Source organism: Anolis carolinensis, unplaced genomic scaffold, assembly GCF_035594765.1.
Source record: "Anolis carolinensis isolate JA03-04 unplaced genomic scaffold, rAnoCar3.1.pri scaffold_14, whole genome shotgun sequence".
NCBI classification, from domain to species: domain Eukaryota; kingdom Metazoa; phylum Chordata; class Lepidosauria; order Squamata; family Dactyloidae; genus Anolis; species Anolis carolinensis.
The window spans coordinates 2,972,244-2,992,796 of record NW_026943825.1 but is presented as its reverse complement, the minus strand read 5'-3'; the positions used below and the strand labels follow the sequence as shown (position 1 = coordinate 2,992,796).

General features: G+C 35.5%; 1 protein-coding gene across 2 annotated transcripts; it reads left to right on the top strand.

Moving 5' to 3' along the window:
• Window positions 1-517: 517 nt before the first annotated feature.
• usf1 (upstream transcription factor 1) lies at window positions 518-20,545 on the top strand. 2 transcript variants are annotated; one of them, XM_062965428.1, is made up of 11 exons: window positions 518-629; window positions 3,719-3,825; window positions 6,222-6,271; window positions 8,243-8,355; window positions 9,556-9,657; window positions 11,553-11,754; window positions 12,738-12,825; window positions 13,272-13,330; window positions 13,908-14,002; window positions 15,834-15,962; window positions 19,970-20,545. In XM_062965428.1, the coding sequence occupies exons 2-11, from the start codon at window positions 3,818-3,820 to the stop codon at window positions 20,054-20,056; spliced, it is 933 nt and encodes a 310-aa protein (XP_062821498.1). In that variant the 5' UTR covers window positions 518-629; window positions 3,719-3,817; the 3' UTR covers window positions 20,057-20,545. The 2 variants fall into 2 exon arrangements, with proteins under 2 accessions (XP_062821498.1, XP_062821497.1); XM_062965427.1 differs by having other exon boundaries at window positions 8,237-8,355.
• Window positions 20,546-20,553: the final 8 nt, after the last annotated feature.

Below are 20,553 nucleotides of genomic sequence, written 5' to 3'. Positions count from 1 at the left end.
ATATTATTTTATATTTTTTATAAAAATTATAAATTAAAATATATAAAATGATATATTAATATATAAAATAGAAATATATAAAATAAAATAAATATGCAAAACAAAATATCTAAAATGTTTTATTATATTTATCTTATTTTATACATTTTTATTTTGTATATTATTTTATATTTTTTATAAAATTATAAATTCAAATATATAAAATAATATATAAAATATATAATATATAAATATATAGAATAAATATGTAAAACAAAATATCTAAAATGTTTTTAACATTTATATCATTTTATACATTCATATTTTATATATTATATATATTTTTTATAAAATTATAAATTAAAATATATAAAATAATACATAAAATATATAATATATAAAATAAAATAAATATAATAAAGCATTTTAGATAATATATATATATATAGCGAGTTGTAAATCTGACCTTCTCCAAGATGGCGCCCAAGGAGAGCTCTGACCACACCAAGATGGCGGCGCCGGAAGTGACGTCTCGTTAACAGGAAGTGAGGTAAAAGGGCGCTGAAAGGAAGAGAAGCAAGGGCGGGGCCGGCATTGCGCATGCGCACACCTTCATGGAGCGAACTAGGGCCGCAAAGCAGACAGACGAGGTAAAAGAAGGGCCAAAAAACCCTCTAGTTACCATGGAGACGGATTTGGGGATAATGTAATAACATTGCGTTATAATTATAGGGTTGCTGTGAGTTTTCCGGGCTGGCTGGCCATGTTCCAGAAGCATTCTCTCCTGACGTTTCGCCCACATCTGTGGCAGGTTTCCTCAGAGGTTGTGAGGTCTGTTGGAAACCAGGCAAGTGGGGTTGATATATATATCTATCTCTGTGGAATAATATCCAGGGTGAGAGAGAGAGAGAGAGAAAGAAATAACTCTTCGTCTGTTGGAAGCAGGTGTGAATGTTGCCATTGGCCAGCTTGATTAGCATCGAATGGCCTTGCAGCTTCAAAGCCTGGCTGCTTCCTGCCTGGGGGGAATCCTTTGTTGTGAAGTGTCAGCTGGCTCTGATTATTTCTTGTCTGGAATCCCCTTGTTTTCAGAGTCTTGTTTTTTTTATTGACTGTCCAATAATCATCACAACCTCTTGAGGATGCCTGCCATGGAGGTGGGCGAAACGTCAGGAGAGAATGCTTCTGGAACATGGCCAGACAGCCCGGAAAACTCACAGCCACCCAGTGATTCTGGCCATTAAAGTCTTTGACAACTCATTATTGTTATTAAACTATTATATTATAACAGTGACATATTATCTATCTATATAGATGAATGTTACATTATTATATATTATTATAATGATTTTATTATTATAATTTCTGACTTATATTATCTATATAGATGAATGTTACATTATTATATATTATTATGATTTTATTATTATAATTACTTATATTATCTATATAGATGAATGTTACATTATTATATATTATTATAATGATTTTATTATTATAATTACTGACTTATATTATCTATATAGATGAATGTTACATTATTATTATATATTATTATGTTTTTATTATTATAATTACTGACTCATCAATATAGATTAATGTTACATTATATTATTATTATTATTAAACTATTGTAATTACTATGATTTGTATTATCAATCTATATAGATGAATGTTACATTATTGTTATTATATATTATTATAATGATATTATTATAATTACTGACATTATTTATCTAGATGAATGTTACATTATATTATTATTATACTATTATAATTACTATGATTTGTATTATCAATCTATATAGATGAATGTTACATTATATTATTATTATTTGCTATTATAATTACTATGATTTATATTAGATGAATGTTATATTATTATTAAATATTATAATGATTTTATTTTTATAATTACTGACCTATTATTTATATAGATGAATGTTACATTATATTATTATTATACTATTGTAATTTATATGATTTGTATTACCAATTTATATAGATGAATGTTACATTATATTATTATTATTATTTGCTATTATAATTACTATGATTTATATTATCAATCGATATAGCTGAATGTTATATTATTATTAAATATTATAATGATTTTATTATTATAATTACTGACATATTTATCTAGATGAATGTTACATTATATTATTATTATTATACTTTATACATACTATGTTTTGTATTATCAATCTATATAGATGAATGTTACATTATATTATTATTATTATTATTTTATTATTATTACTGACATTATTTAGATGAATGTTACACTATATTATTATTATTATACTATTATAATTACTATGATTTGTATTATCAATTTATATAGATCAGGGGTCCCCAAACTAAGGCCCGGGGGCCGGATGTGGCCCTCCGAGGTCATTGACCTGGCCCCCGCCCTCAGTTTTATAATATAATATATTGTATATACATATAATATTGATAATAATATTATAATGTAATACAACAGTAATAATAATACCATATAATAATATTAATTATATATTCTATATTACATATAATATTACTAATAATATTACAGTATAGTGGTATAGTTCAATATAGTAATATATAATGCTAATATTGTGCTATGCTAATAATATAATATATTGTATGTACATATAATATTGATAATAATATTATAATGTAATACAATATAACACTAATAATAATACCATATAATAATATTAATTATATATTCTATATTACATATAATATTACTAATAATATTACAGTATAGTGGTATAGTTCAATATAGTAATATATAATGCTAATACTGTGCTATGCTAATAATATAATATATTGTATGTACATATAATTTATAAGCCACTCTGAGTTTCCTTTGGGGTGAGAAGGGTGTGATACAAATGTAGTAAATAAATGCAGTAAATAATAAATAAATAAATAAATAGATTTTAGACTTAGGCTCGCCCAAAGTCTAAAATGACTTGAAGGCACACAACAACAACAACAACAACAATCCTAATTAACTTGACTAATTTAAAATATATGGAAAATAAGATTCACAAAACAATCAAGAGTATAAACAAATGGAATCACACAAAATAAAGACACCGGATAGAGATGGTTGAAAGAATAAGAAAATTCTGTTAAATTATGGTGGTATAAGACACTGTGCTATATATATATATATATATATATATATATATATATATACACACACACACACACACACACACACACACACACACACACACTCTTTTTTATTTTATTTTTTATTTCATTTTTTCTTTTCTTTCCTTCTTTCTTTTTTCTGGTATGTTCGTTTGCTCCACTATTACTATTCTTCCCCCCTCCCCACTCTGTTCTATACTAAATTTATTTCAATTGTATGTTGAAAGCACTAATAAAAATTTATTTTAACACTAATTAACTTGACTATCTCATTGGCCAGAAGCAGGACCACACTTCCCATTGAAATCCTGATAAATGTATGTTGGTTAAAATTGTTTTTATTTTTAAATATTGTATTGTTCTTTCGTTGTTGTTGTTGTTGTTGTTGTTGTTGTTGTTTTTGCACTACAAGTAAGACATGTGCAGTGTGCATCGGAATTTGTATTTTCTTTCAAATGATAATCCGGCCCCTCAACAGTCAGAAGGATTGTGGACCGGCCCTCGGCTTAAAAAGTTTGAGGACCCCTGATCTAGATGAATGTTACATTGTTATTATGTTAAGGGACTGTTGTTCTTTCTTTTCCAGGCTTTCAGACGGAAACGACATTGAAGAATCAAGAGAAGGAAGACAAACAGCAAACCCTTCAGGCCAATTTGATCTTCTGATGCCTCACAAGGCAAAGCAATGAAGGGGTAAGAGATGGGTTGAATTAATTGAGACGCTTATGATGAAATATTCATTGCAGAACTAGAGCCAAATGTGCTCTAGTTGGATGTCCTTTGAAGGGTGCTAAGAGATCATCTAGTCCAACCCTTGCAAGATGGGCTTTGCGAAGAGAGTCGACTCCTTCCTTTCTTTCTTTCTTTTATTTTATTTTATTTTATTTCTTTCAAAAGGCCTTTGATATTTAATCTGGTGTCGGACTGATCGATCTGCCCATTTTATAATAGCCCCATTCTTGAGGTGTTGCCAATGCTATATTGCACTTTGTCCATTTTAACCAGGGGTCCCCAAACTTTTTAAACAGGGGGCCAGTTCACGATCCTTCAGACCGTTGGAGGGCCGGACTATAGTTGGCCACCGAGCAATAATAATTAATAAATAATAATAATAATAATGAAAAAGAAAGGGTTGGAAGAGACCCTTTGGGCCATTGAGTCCAATCCTCTTCTGCCTCTGTGCACCAAAAGCACAAGCAAAGCACCTCTGACAGATGACCACCCAGCCTCAATGTTAATAATAATAATAATAATAATAATAATAATAAAGAGGGTTGGAAGAGACCCCTTGGGCCTTTTAGTCCAACCCTCTTCTGCCTTTCTGCACCAAAAGCACAAGCAAAGCACCCCTGACAGATGGCCACCCAGCCTCAATGTTAATAATAATCATCATCAACATAATAAAGAGCATTGGAAGAGACCCCCTTGGGCCATTTAGTCCAACCCTCTTCTGCCTTTGTGTATCAAAAGGCACAAGCAAAGCACCCCTGACAGATGGCCACCCAGCCTTAATGATGATGATAATAATAATAATAATAATAATAATAATAATAATAATAATAATGGTTGTAAGAGAAGAAGATACCCCTTGGGTCATTTAGCCCAACCCCCTTCTGCCTTTGTGCTGTGGGGGCCGGATAAATGGCTTCAATGGGCCGCATCCGGCCCCCGGGCCTTAGTTTGGGGACCCCTGATTTTAACTGTGAAATATCCTTCCCCATTTCAGCACATGTTGCACGTTGCCTGGGTTCTATGAATTAGTCTCCAGTGTTAACATTGTATGTTTTATGTTGATTTTTTACTATTGTTTTTATTGTAATTGATGTTTTTATTGGATAACTGTTTTATTGCTGTGTTTTGATATTTGATTGTTTTATCGGGCATGGCCCCATGTAAGCCGCCCCGAGTCCCTTCGGGGAGATGGGGCGGGGTATAAAAATAAAGTTATTATTATTATTATTATTATTATTATTATTATTATTATTATTATTATTACCCTGTTTCCCCGAAAATAAGACATCCCCAGAAAATAAGACCTAGTAGAGGTTTTGCTGAATTGCTAAATATAAGGCCTCCCCCAAAAGTAAGACCTAGCAAAGTTTTTGTTTGGAAGCATGCAGGATCGGTAAATGTACATACCATAGATTGTTGTACATGGAAATAAAGGTAGTAACAAGAAATAATCTATATATATAAAAGAGTGATGGCATCACGGCGACCCACAAAACAACAAAACTACAGGCCCCCCAACCTCGAAATTTGACAACACAACCCATCATCCATGCCTCTAGGTTGATACAACAAAAAGACAAGAAAAATAAAGTCCTAATTAGAGAGAGAGGAATAATTGCTTTTATCCAATTGCTGCCAGTTAGAAGGCTAAGCTCCTCCAACTTGGTCTCCTAGCAACCCAATAAAAAATAATAAAAAACACTAAAAATAATTAAAAACACTAAAAAATTAATACAATAAAATACTATAATAAGAGAAAATAACTAAAAATAATACAAGAAAATAATAAAATATAATAAATAAAAAGATAACTTACAATAAAATTAATTAAAAAATACAAATAACGTCAAATAAAAATTACACAACAATTTTTAACCAATACCACCACCACTTTGCCACAGCAACGCGTGGCCGGGCACAGCTAGTAATAATATAATAATAATAACTTTATTCTTGTATCCCACTTCCATCTCCCAGAAGGGACTCAGGGCAGCTTACACAGAGACAAGCCCAACAACAACATAAATTTACATACAAACTGACATTTAAAACCGTAATTTAAAAACAGTATAGCAATAAAATATAATATAGAAATTCTTGAAAGGGTTCACAGTTTGGTTAAGCTGGTTTGTGATGACAACTACTGTACAGTAGATAATAAATTTTCATTTTTTAAAAATTCAACCATAAATTTGAATTTATGTGGAAAAATAATACATCCCCTGAAAATAAGACCTGGCACATCTTTGGGAGCAAAAATGAATATAAGACACTGTCTTATTTTCGGGGAAACAGGGTATTATTATTATTATTATTATTATTTATGAATTTCCTTTTGTTTATGTCTCCTTTGACAGGCAGCAGAAGGCAGTGGAGACGGAAGAAGGCACCGTGCAGATCCAGGAAGGTGGGCAAGTCTTCTTCTGTCTTTTCATTCTGGGTAGAAAAAAGAAGGGGAAGGAAGGGAAGAAAGAAAGAAAGAGAAAAGATAGATAAAGTGCACGAATCTGTGGCACTTTATCTATGTTTCTGAGTTTGCAATTTATACTGTGCACTTTGCTAATCTATCATTCCAACCCCGCTCTTTTTAATTCTGTGTTTTTAGTAAGTGTTTCATTTTTCTGGTTCAATGTTTATCTGTTATAACTGGTGCATGTTATTATTTATTGATCTATTGTACTTTGTTATTGTTTTTGCATCTGATATTTCTGTGAGCCGCCTTGAGTCCCCTCCAGGGGAAATGGTGGTAGGATACAAATAAAATTATTATTATTATTATTATTATTATTATTATTATTATTATTATTATTGTTGTTATTAAAAGGAAGGGAAGAAAGAAAGAGAAAAGATAGATAAAGTGCATGAATCTGTGGCACTTTATCTATGTTTCTGAGTTTGCAACTTACAATGTGCACTTTGCTAATCTATCATCCCAACCTCGCTCTTTTTAATTCTGTGTTTTTAGTAAGTGTTTCATTTTTCTGGTTCAATGTTTAAATATTATAACTGGTGCATGTTATTGTTTATTGATTTATTGTACTTCGTTATTGTTTTTGTATCTGATATTTCTGTGAGCCGCCCTGAGTCCCCTCCAGGGGAAATCGTGGTAGGATACAAATAAAATTATTATTATTATTTTATTATGTCACAGCAAACAAGATAGATATGCTGGATTTTGTATCACAAAACCACAAGTCGAACACTTCCCAAGTGTCTAGGACTGTGTGATGTATTATTATTATTATTATTATTATTTTATTATGTCACAGCAAAAAAGATAGATACGGTGGATTTCGTATCACAAAACCACAAGTCGAACACTTCCTAAGTGTCTAGGACCGTGTGATGTATTATTATTATTATTATTATTTTATTATGTCACAGCAAACAAGATAGATATGCTGGATTTCGTATCACAAAACCACAAGTCGAACACTTCCCAAGTGTCTAGGACTGTGTGATGTATTATTATTATTATTATTATTTTATTTTGACACAGCAAACAAGATGGACATGCTGGATTTTGTATCACAAAACCACAAGTCGAACACTTCCCAAGTGTCTAGGACTGTGTGATGTATTATTATTATTATTATTATTATTTTATTATGACACAGCAAACAAGATAGATATGCTGGATTTCGTATCACAAAACCACAAGTTGAACACTTCCCAAGTGTCTAGGACTGTGTGATGTATTATTATTATTATTATTATTTTATTATGACACAGCAAACAAGATAGATATGCTGGATTTCGTATCACAAAACCACAAGTTGAACACTTCCCAAGTGTCTAGGACTGTGTGATGTATATTATTATTATTATTATTATTATTATTATTATTATTATTATTGAGTATGACACAGCAAACAAGATAGATATGCTGGATTTCGTATCACAAAACCACAAGTCAAACACTTCCCAAGTGTCTAGGACTGTGTGATGTATTATTATTATCATTATCATTATTATTATTATTATTATTTTATTGTATGACACAGCAAACAAGATAGATATGCTTGATTTCGTTTCACAAAAGCACAAGTCAAACACTTCCCAAGTGTCTAGGATTGTGTGATGTATTTTCGGATGATGCGCGCAGATCCCAGTCGGGTGGCCTTTTGCAGTTGGCAGATCGTGATTTTGTCAATGTCTATTATTATTATTATTATTATTATTAAAAGGAAGGGGAAGGAAGGGAAGAAAGAAAGAAAAGGGAAAGGAAGGAAGGAATGCTGTGCTTCTCCTTCCTTCCTTCCTTCCTTCCTTCCTTCCTTCCTTCCTTCCTGACTTCTCCTCCTCCTCCTCCTCCTTCTCTCCCTCGACCTCTTCCCTTTCTCTCCCCTTTGCTGTCCCTTCTTTCCTGAAGGCGCAGTGGCCACGGGCGAGGATCCCACCAGCGTGGCCATCGCCAGCATCCAGTCGGCCGCCACCTTCCCCGACCCCAACATCAAATACGTCTTCCGGACAGAGAATGGCGGCGCACAGGTAGGCCCTTCCCAACCGTATGTTTATGATTGGGAAGGCTGGGTGAGCCTCTGTTGGGGGTGCTTTGAGTGGGCTTTGCTGGCTGGCAGAATAAAGGGGGTTGGACTGGATGGCCCCTGGGGTGGCTCCTATTATTATTATTATTATTATTATTATTATTATTATTATTATTATTATTCCTACAAGCACTGGATGGCCTCTAGGGTGGCCCCTATTATTATTATTATTATTATTATTATTATTATTATTATTATTATTATTATTACAAAGACTGGGTGGCCACTGGGGTTGCTATTATTATTATTATTATTATTATTATTATTATTATTATTACAAAGACTGGGTGGCCACTGGGGTTGCTCCTATTATTATTATTATTATTATTATTATTACAAAGACTGGGTGGCCCCTGGGGTGGCTCCTATTATTATTATTATTATTATTATTATTCCTACAAGGACTGGGTGGCCCCTGGGGTGGCTCCTATTATTATTATTATTACTATTATTATTCCTACAAGCACTGGATGGCCTCTGGGGTGGCCCCTATTATTATTATTATTATTATTATTATTATTATTATTACACAGACTGGGTGGCCACTAGGGTTTCTCCTATTATTATTATTATTATTATTATTATTACAAAGAATGGGTGCCCACTGGGGTTGCTCCTATTATTATTATTATTATTATTATTATTATTATTACACAGACTGGGTGGCCACTGGGGTTGCTCTTATTATTATTATTATTATTATTATTATTATTATTACAAAAAATGGGTGCCCACTGGGGTTGCTCCTATTATTATTATTATTATTATTATTATTATTATTACAAAGACTGGGTTTGCTCCTATTATTTTTATTATTATTTCAATGGCTGTGTGGACCAGTCTATTGTTGTTATTGTTGTTGTTGCTACAAAGACTGGATGGGCCCTGGGGTGGCTTCTGTTGTTGTTGTTATTGTACCAAAGACTGGGTGGCCAATAGGGTTGCTCCTATTATTATTATTATTATTATTATTTCTTCAAAGGCTGAGTGATCATTTTTGGGGTGCTTTTTCTGCATGGCAGAAAAGGGTTGGACTGGATGACCCTGGGGTTTCTGCTGCTGTTGTTGTTGTTATTGTTATTATTATTAACTCCTGGAGTATACTAACTTCTTGTGCCTACTTTGTCTCTTCTCTCACCTGCAGCTGATGTATCGAGTGATCCAAGTGGCCGAAGGGCAGCTGGACGGGCAAACCGAGGGCTCCGGCGCCATCAGCGGCTATCCTGCCACACAGTCCATGACACAGGTCATTGTTATTAGACATAATTATTATTATTGCTGTCGTTAAAGTGTTGTTAAAGCTGCCGGTAACATTAAAATCATTCGAATAATGTTGAATGTTGAGCCAGCAGTGTGATGGCGGGAGGCTGTCTGTGCAAGTGGACATTCCTGCCACATACACACATACACATTTTTCACTTTTATTATGTGTATAAATATATAGATTTATACCTTGCTTTTCTCTCCACCAGGAGACTCAAAGTGATATTATTATTACTATATATACTCGAGTATAAGCCTAGTTTTTCAGCCCTTTTTAGGACTGAAAAAAAACCCTCCTCGGCTTATACTTGGGTGAGGGTCCTGGTTGGCTTATATTCAAGTCGACTTATACTCAAGTATATATGGTATATTTATTATTTTTCTCTATTATTATTGGTATTTTTACATTTATTATTTTACTCTATTAATTATTATTATTACATGTATTATTTTATTATTGTTGTTACTTTTACATTTATTTTACTCTATTTTTATTATGATTAATAGATTTATTATTTCACTCTATTTATTATTACATTTATTACTTTACTGCATTTATTATTATTACATTTATTATTTCACTCTATTATTGTTGTTACTTTTACATTTATTTTACTCTATTTATTATTACATTTATTATTTTACAGCATTCATTATTATTACATTTATTATTTCACTTTATTATTGTTGTTACTTTTACATTTATTTTGCTCTATTTATTATTACATTTATTATTTTACTGCATTTATTATTATTACGTTTATGGTTTCACTCTTTAAAACGATACATAAGGGCATTTACCTGGAAGAAGATGAGAATAATGATTTAACCAGAGTTGGACAGTCCTATCTTAAATTACAGTTTGATGTAAAGATTGAAAAACATTTAAACTTCTTGATGCCGCAATTAATGTAATTTGTATTGGTATCTGTTTTTATTTCTGAAATTTACCGCTCTCGGCTTATACTGGAGTCAATGTTTTCCCAATGTTTTCCAACATTTCCCAATGTTTTCTAGTTTTTTTGAGGGAAAATTAGGTGCCTTGGCTTATATTCGGGTTGGCTTATACTCGAGTATATACGGTATATATTTTTCACTTTTATTATGTGTATAGATATAGATACCCTGTTTCCCCGAAAATAAGACAGTGTCTTATATTAATTTTTGCTCCCAAAGATGCGCTAGGTCTTATTTTCAGGGGATGTCTTAGTTTTCCACAAAGACGAATTCACATTTATGGTTGAATTTTTAAAAATGAAAATTTATTATCTACTGTACAGTAGTTGTCATCACAAAACAGCATAACCAAACTGTGAATCTTTTCAAGAATTTCTATATTATATTTTATTGCTATACTGTTTTTAAATTACTGTTTTAAATTTCTGTTTGTATGTAAATTTATGTTGTTGTTGGGCTTCTCCCTGTGTAAGCTGCCCTGAGTCCCTTCTGGGAGATGGAGGTGGGATACAAGAATAAAGTTATTATATTATTATTATTATTATTATTATTATTTCTTGTTACTACTTTTATTTCCATGTTCAACAATCTATGGTATGTACATTTACCGATCCTGCATGCTTCCAAACGAAAACTTTGCTAGGTCTTACTTTCGGGGGAGGCCTTATATTTAGCAATTCAGCAAAACCTCTACTAGGTCTTATTTTCTGGGGATGTCTTATTTTAGGGGAAACAGGGTAGGAGACTCAAAGTGGATTATTATTATTTGTACCCCGCTTTTTCTCTCCACTGGGAGACTCAAAGTGATATTATTATTATTATTATTATTATTATTATTATTATTATTATTATTATTATTATTCCTATGATGATGATAATGTGTATTTATCCCCCGCTGGTGTTGGTTCTCTTCCGTGGCAGGCGGTCATCCAGGGAGCCTTCACGAGCGAGGATGCGGTGGAGACGGAGGCCGCGGCCACGGAGACGCACTACACGTACTACCCGGCCACGGCCGTCACCGACTCGGCCACGTCTTCCGGCGCCGGGAGCACCACCGCCACCGCCGTGGTGACCGCCCAGAACTCGGAGGCCTTGCTGGGCCAGGCCACCCCCACCGGCACAGGTCAGTCTTATTTAGAAGCTCTGGAAATCCCAGTAACCAAAGGCACTTCAAGTAGAACAATCAAACAAAATTTTATTTTCACAAAGTCCTTGGCAGACTTGGCACACGTAATTAAGGTTGCAAATATAAACAGTCAACTTATAAAACCTTGCAGATGTTCCTTTCTTGCTTTCCCCCTTTAGTTGCTGGGTTAACTTCCACCAAAAGCGAAGAGATCCTGAGGTCCTCTTTACTGCTATCAAAAAGGTCTATAACTATCTAGTTTTTGAGGCGAAGTTGGTAGGGCTTCTTCCAGTGGCAAAGAAATCCGGAGGTGTTCTCTGCCCCAGTGCTAAGCTACTATTTTTAGAAAGAGCAGGTCTTTCCCTATTTATGCTCAGCGCTGGTTTTAAAGGCAGGTCAGTACTTACAATGGCTTTGTCAGAGTTGGCCTGGCTTGGCCACACAAGCACATCTAAGTTGTCTCTTCTTCAGTCTAGAAGGCAAGAGAGGTTTCTCAAAATGGAGCCTTCTTTCCCCAGGAAAAGGGGCGGTCTCCAGAACAAAAAGATACATTTACAGGCTACAAGCAGCAAAGCTTTGCAAACTGGAAGCAGCAAAGGCCTGCCTGCTGGTTGCAAACCTCTGTTAATGGCTAGCCATCAGGGTGCTGCAGGATCTGCAACAGCCCTGGAAGAAATGCAAACAGATGCTATTCCTATAACTATGAAAAAATGCAAACCAAACCTCTGGGGGACGGAACATGGCCCATGAGGTCTCTTCCAACTCTATGATTCTATGATGATGGTAATAATAATAATAATAATAATAATGATGATGGTGATAATAATAATGGACTTCTCACCTCTTTTGAGCCAGTCTTGCAAAGGCCGAATGCCCTCCCAAAGTCTCCCCTTCTCAGCCCCTCTCCTTCAGGGATTTGCCTTCCTTTCTTCATCTATACATTCTTCTCCTAAATAATTTCTTCGTCCTCTTCCTTCCAGGGCAGTTTTTTGTCATGATGTCTCCGCAGGAGATCCTCCAGAGCGGGACGCAGCGCTCCATCGCTCCCAGGACGCACCCCTATTCGCCGTGAGTCCACTCGTCGTTTATATTAATTGGATGACTTATGTCTTATGTGGCCAAATTTGGTCCAGTGGTTTTGTTGTTTACTCCATGGGAATTATGCACATTACATTTATATATATATATAGACCTAATTTTATAGGGTTTTTAGACCAAAAGACATATATTGGATGACTATGTCTTTTGTGGCCAAATTTGGTCCAGTGGTTTTGTTGTTTACTCCATGGGAATTATGCACATTACATTTATATATATATAGACCTAATTTTATAGGGTTTTTAGACCAAAAGACATATATTGGATGACTATGTCTTGTGTGGCCAAATTTGGTCCAGTGGTTTTGTTGTTTACTCCATGGGAATTATGCACATTACATTTTCTATATATATATATACAGTGTTCCCTCACTACTTTGTGGGTTCACTGTTAAATAATGGCTTTTCTGTCTTCAGAAAATCCGAAGCGCCGCGGACAACTCGGGATGAGAAGCGGAGGGCCCAGCACAATGAAGGTAAGGCAGAATTCGCCTATAGTATACTATAGGTCAGGGGTCCCCAAACTTTTTAAGCCGAGGGCCGGTCCACAATCCTTCAGACTGTTGAGGGGCCGAATTATCCTTTGGGGGAAAAAAAATAGAAACAAATTCCTATGCATACTGCACATGTCTTATTTGTAGTGCAACAACAACAACAACAACAATGAAAGAACAATACAATATTTAAAAATGAAAACAATTTTAACCAACATAAACCTATCAGGATTTCAGTGGAAAGTGTGGGCCTGCTACTGGCCAATGAGATAGTCAAGTTAATTAGGATTGTTGTTGTTGTTGTGTGCCTTCAAGTCATGTCAGACTTTGGCCGAGCCTGAGTCTAAAATTAATTATTTATTTACTGCATTTATTTACTACATTTATATCCCACCCTTCTCACCCCGAAGGGACTCAGAGCAGCTGTATGTACATCCGGCCCCCGGGCCTTAGTTTGGGGACCCCTGATATAGGTGATATTATAAGCTGCAGACTTCTATAGACTTCAATGTGGGCAAAGTCTCACTGTCTCGGCCTCGGGTCCGTGCCTGTCTTGCAGTGGAGCGCCGTCGCCGGGACAAGATCAACAACTGGATCGTGCAGCTGTCCAAGATCATCCCCGACTGTTCGATGGAGAACACCAAGTCTGGGCAGGTGAGAAGACACCATCCGATCCCTCCCGACAGATGGACATCCATCATCATTATTATTAACAGGCATTATTATTGTTGTTACTATTATTATAGAGTTGGGAAGGGACCCCAAAGGGCCAACCAGTCTGACTCTTTTCTGCCAGGAAGGAAGACACAATCCAAGCCTTCCCGGCAGATGGACATCCAGCCTCCAGAGGAAATGCTATCATCATTATTAACAAACACTATTATTTTTATTATTATTATTGCTAATACTATTATTACTAGAGAGTTAGAACCCAAGGACCAGTATGACTCTTTTCTGATACAATCCAATCCCTCCTGACAGATGGCCATCCAGCCTCCAGTGGAGATGCTATCATCATCACCATTAATAATAATAATAATAAGAATAATAATAATAATAATAATAATAATAATAATAATTGAGTCAGAGTTGGAAAGAGACCCCCAAGAGTTGAGTCTTTTCTGCCAGACAGAAAGACACATTCCAATCCCTCTCGACAGATGACCATCCAGCCTCCAGAGGAGATGCCATCTTCATCATCATTATTAACAAATATTATTATTGCTAGTACTATTATTATTAGAGAGTTAGAAGGAACCCAAGGACCATTCAGTCTGATTCTTTTCTGACACAATCCGATCCTTCCTGACAGATGGCCCTCAAACCTCCATAGGAGATGCCATCATCATAATTATCATTAACAAACATCATCATCATCATCATTATTGCTAATACTATTATTATGAGAGAGTCGGAAGGAAGCCAAGGACCATCCAGTCTGACTCTTCTCTGACACAATCCGATCCCTCCCAAGAGATAGCCATCCAGCCTCCAGAGGAGATGCCATCATCATCATTATTATTATTGCTAATACTATTATTGTTAGAGAGTTGGAAGGAAGACAAGGACCATTCAGTCGCTTTTCTGACCTGATCTGATCCTTCCCGACAGATGGCCATCTGGCCTCCAGAGGAGATGCTATCATCATTAATAACAAACATTATTATTATTATTATTATTATTATTATTATTATTATTATTGTATGACACAGCAAACAAGATAGACATGCTGGATTTCGTATCACAAATCTAGTGTCTAGGACTGGGTGATGTATTATTATTATTATTATTATTATTATTATTGTATGACACAGCAAACAAGATAGACATGCTGGATTTCGTATCACAAATCTAGTGTCTAGGACTGGGTGATGTATTATTATTATTATTATTATTATTATTGTATGACACAGCAAACAAGATAGACATGCTGGATTTCGTATCACAAATCTAGTGTCTAGGACTGGGTGATGTATTATTATTATTATTATTATTGTATGACACAGCAAACAAGATAGACATGCTGGATTTCGTATCACAAATCTAGTGTCTAGGACTGGGTGATGTATTATTATTATTATTATTATTGTATGACACAGCAAACAAGATAGACATGCTGGATTTCGTATCACAAATCTAGTGTCTAGGACTGGGTGATGTATTATTATTATTATTATTGTATGACACAGCAAACAAGATAGACATGCTGGATTTCGTATCACAAATCTAGTGTCTAGGACTGGGTGATGTATTATTATTATTATTATTATTATTATTATTATTATTATTATTATTGAGTCAGAGTTGGGAAGGTACCCCCAAGGGCCATCCAGTCTAAAATCATTATAATCATCATCATTATTATTGTGTTGTTGAGTCAGAGAGTTGGAAGGTCCCACTAAAGGCCATCCAGTCTGACCCCACTCTCATAGTTTCCAGGCCTTTGGCTCATTGGGGTCTCTCCTTCTTTCCTTCCTTCCTTCAGAGCAAAGGCGGCATCCTTTCCAAGGCCTGCGACTACATCCAGGAGCTGCGCCAGGGCAACGTCCGCCTCTCCGAGGAGCTCCAGAGCCTGGAGCAGCTCCACGTCGACAACGAGGTCTTGCGGCAGCAGGTGAGGCCCAAGCAGGTGCGGGTGGGGGGCTCATCTCCATTTCTAAGCCAAAGAGCCAGCGTTGTCCATAGACACCTCCAAGGTCATCTGTCCATTGGAAGGACTGCATGGAACACCCTTACCGTCCCACCGGAGCAGTACCTATTGGTCTACTCACATTTGCATGTTTTCGAACTGCTAGGTTGGCAGAAGCTGGGGCTAACAGCAGGAGCTCACCCCCACTCCCCGGATTCGAACCACCAACCTTTTGGTCAGCAAGTTCAGCAGCTCAGCGGTTTAACTCACTGCCCCACTGGGGGCTGCTTTAGGGGTTTAAACCACCCCCAAAATAATAATAATAATTATTATTATTATTATCATCATCATCATTATTACACAGGCTGAGTTGCCACTGGGGTTGCTATTATTATTATTATTATTATTATTATTATTATTATTATTATTATTACAGTAGAGTCTCACTTATCCAAGCTAAATGGGCCGGCAGAAGCTTGGATAAGCGAATATCTTGGATAATAAGGAGGGATTCAGGAAAAGCCTATTAAACATCAAATTAGTTTATGATTTTACAAATTAAGCACCAAAATATCAGGTTTTACAACAAATTTGACAGAAAAAGTAGTTCAATACACAGTAATGTTATGCTGTAATTACTGTATTTACGGATTTAGCACCAAAATATCAAGATATATTGAAAACATTGACTACAAAAATGGCTTGGATAATCCAGAAGCTTGGATAAGCTAGTGTTGGATAAGTGAGACTCTACTGTATATTGAAAACATGGACTACAAAAATGGCTTGGATAATCCAGAGGCTTGGATAAGCGAGGCTTGGATAAGTGAGGCTCTACTGTATTACTACATTTATTATTTTACTCTATATATTATTACATGTATTATTTTCCTGTATTTATTATTATTATACTTCCATGTATTATTTTACTCTATTATTATTAAAAGGATACATAAGCACATTGACATTGAAGAAGATGAGAATAATGATTTGATCAGAGTTGGAAAGTCTTATCTTAAATGTGAGCATTATGTAAATATTCAAAAACATTTAACCTACCGATGCCACAATTAATGTAATTTTATTGGTATCTCGGCTTATACTGGAGGCAATGTTTTCCCAGTTTTTTTGTGGTAAAATTAGGTGCCTCGGCTTACATTTGGGTCGGCTTATACTCGAGTATATATGGTAATGTAATTTTATTGGTCTCTCGGCTTATACTGGAGGCAATGTTTTCCCAGTTTTTTTGTGGTAAAATTAGGTGCCTCGGCTTACATTTGGGTCGGCTTATACTCGAGTATATATGGTAATGTAATTTTATTGGTATCTCGGCTTATACTGGAGGCAATGTTTTCCCAGTTTTTTTGTGGTAAAATTAGGTGCCTCGGCTTACATTTGGGTCGGCTTATACTCGAGTATATATGGTAATGTAATTTTATTGGTCTCTCGGCTTATACTTGTCAATGTTTTCACAGTTTTTTTGTGGTAAAATTAGATGCCTCGGCTTATGTTTGGGTCGGCTTATACTCGAGTATATATGGTAATGTAATTTTATCGGTATCTCGGCTTATACTGGAGTCAATGTTTTCCCAGTTTTTTTGTGGTAAAATTAGGTGCCTCGGCTTATATTCGGGTCGGCTTATACTCGAGTATACAGTAGAGTCTCACTTATCCAACATAAACGGGCCGACAGAATGTTGGATAAGCGAATATGTTGGATAATAAGGAGACATTAAGGAAAAGCCTATTAAACATCAAATTAGGTTTTGATTTTACAAATTAAGCACCAAAACATCATGTTATACAACAAATTTGGCAGAAAAAGTAGTTCAATACGCAGTAATGCTATGTAGTAATTACTGTATTTATGAATTTAGCACCAAAATATCACGATATATTGAAAACATTGACTACAAAAATGGCTTGGATTATCCAGAATGTTGGATAAGCGAGTGTTGGATAAGTGAGACTCTACTGTATATGGTAATGTAATTTTATTGGTCTCTCGGCTTATACTGGAGTCAATGTTTTCCCAGTTTTTTTGTGGTAAAATTAGATGCCTCGGCTTATATCTGGGTCGGCTTATACTCGAGTATATACAGTAATGTAATTTTATTGGTCTCTCGGCTTATACTTGTCAATGTTTTCCCAGTTTTTTTGTGGTAAAATGAGGTGCCTCGGCTTATATTCGGGTCGGCTTATACTCGAGTATATACAGTAATGTAATTTTATCGGTCTCTCGGCTTATACTGGAGTCAATGTTTTCCCAGTTTTTTTGTGGTAAAATTAGGTGCCTCGGCTTATATTCGGGTCGGCTTATACTCGAGTATATACAGTAATGTAATTTTATCGGTATCTCGGCTTACACTGGAGTCAATGTTTTCCCAGTTTTTTTGTGGTAAAATTAGATGCCTCGGCTTATATTCGGGTCGGCTTATACTCGAGTATACACAGTAATGTAATTTTATTGGTATCTCAGCTTATACTGGAGTCAATGTTTTCCCAGTTTTTTTGTGGTAAAATTAGGTGCCTCGGCTTATATTCGGGTCGGCTTATACTCGAGTATACACAGTAATGTAATTTTATTGGTATCTCAGCTTATACTGGAGTCAATGTTTTCCCAGTTTTTTTGTGGTAAAATTAGGTGCCTCGGCTTATGTTTGGGTCGGCTTATACTCGAGTATATATGGTAATGTAATTTTATTGGTCTCTCGGCTTATACTGGAGTCAATGTTTTCCCAGTTTTTTTGTGGTAAAATTAGGTGCCTCGGCTTATATTCGGGTCGGCTTATACTCGAGTATACACAGTAATGTAATTTTATTGGTATCTCAGCTTATACTGGAATCAATGTTTTCCCAGTTTTTTTGTGGTAAAATTAGGTGCCTCGGCTTATGTCTGGGTCGGCTTATACTCGAGTATATATGGTAATGTAATTTTATTGGTCTCTCGGCTTATACTGGAGTCAATGTTTTCCCAGTTTTTTTGTGGTAAAATTAGGTGCCTCGGCTTATATTTGTGTTGGCTTATACTCGAGTATACAGTAGAGTCTCACTTATCCAACATAAACGGGCCGACAGAATGTTGGATAAGCGAATATGTTGGATAATAAGGAGACATTAAGGAAAAGCCTATTAAACATCAAATTAGGTTTTGATTTTACAAATTAAGCACCAAAACATCATGTTATACAACAAATTTGGCAGAAAAAGTAGTTCAATACACAGTAATGCTATGTAGTAATTACTGTATTTATGAATTTAGCACCAAAATATCACAATATATTGAAAACATTGACTACAAAAATGCATTGGATAATCCAGAACGTTGGATAAGCGAGTGTTGGATAAGTGAGACTCTACTGTATATGGTAATGTAATTTTATTGGTCTCTCGGCTTATACTGGAGTCAATGTTTTCCCAGTTTTTTTGTGGTAAAATTAGATGCCTTGGCTTATATTCGGGTCGGCTTATACTCGAGTATATACAGTAATGTAATTTTATCGGTATCTTGTCTTATACTGGAGTCAATGTTTTCCCAGTTTTTTTGTGGTAAAATTAGATGCCTCGGCTTATATTTGGGTCAGCTTATACTCGAGTATATATGGTAATGTAATTTTATTGGTCTCTCGGCTTATACTTGTCAATGTTTTCAGTTTTTTTGTGGTAAAATTAGGTGCCTCGGCTTATATTCGGGTCGGCTTATACTCGAGTATATACAGTAATGTAATTTTATCGGTATCTCGGCTTACACTGGAGTCAATGTTTTCCCAGTTTTTTTGTGGTAAAATGAGGTGCCTCGGCTTATATTCGGTTCGGCTTATACTCGAGTATATACAGTAATGTAATTTTATCGGTATCTCGGCTTACACTGGAGTCAATGTTTTCCCAGTTTTTTTGTGGTAAAATGAGGTGCCTCGGCTTATATTCGGGTCGGCTTATACTTGAGTATATACGGTAACAATTGTCCTGACTTTCCCGTTCTTCTTCGGCAGGTGGAGGACCTCAAGAACAAGAACCTGATCCTGCGAGCGCAGCTGCGCCAACACGGCGTGGAGGTCATCATCAAGGACTCGCACTGACCCGACTGACCGATCCATCCATCGATTGGCGTTTTGGATTGATTGACGGCGACACCGAGGTCTTTGCCCTTCCGAGGCGCCTGCCGTTCTATATAGGAACTTACCAAACCCTCGGGACGGGAAGAAAGACGGCCGTCGCTTTGGACATTGGGCCGCTCTCCGGCACGCATGCAGAATCACGGTCACCACGTTGCACGACCCTAGAGACCCCCCCCGTATCCATACAACTCTCTCTTCTTGATCCCGTCCTGGAGAACAAGACCTTCCGGCTTTCTTTTTATTTTCTCTTATTATTTTTAATAATAATATTAACAATATTTTTTTTTTCTGCTGAAGATAATGGGACGCTGTTTTTTGGTGGACGAGTGCCAAGGCCCGCAAGTAGCCCAACGTTCATTCGCTCCTTCTTTTCGGCCTTTGTTCCCTTTCCTGTCTTGTCTTTTTAAGAAAAAGAAGAATAAACCCGGGAAATAAAACAGGGGAAACGTCGTCATCGT

Excerpts from the sequence above, each read along its gene's own strand:
- usf1 (XM_062965427.1), top strand. Across the intron at positions 8,356-9,555 it reads CAGAGAATGGCGGCGCACAG|CTGATGTATCGAGTGATCCA; the intron begins GTAGGCCCTTCC and ends TCTCACCTGCAG. Across the intron at positions 14,003-15,833 it reads AGAACACCAAGTCTGGGCAG|AGCAAAGGCGGCATCCTTTC; the intron begins GTGAGAAGACAC and ends TCCTTCCTTCAG.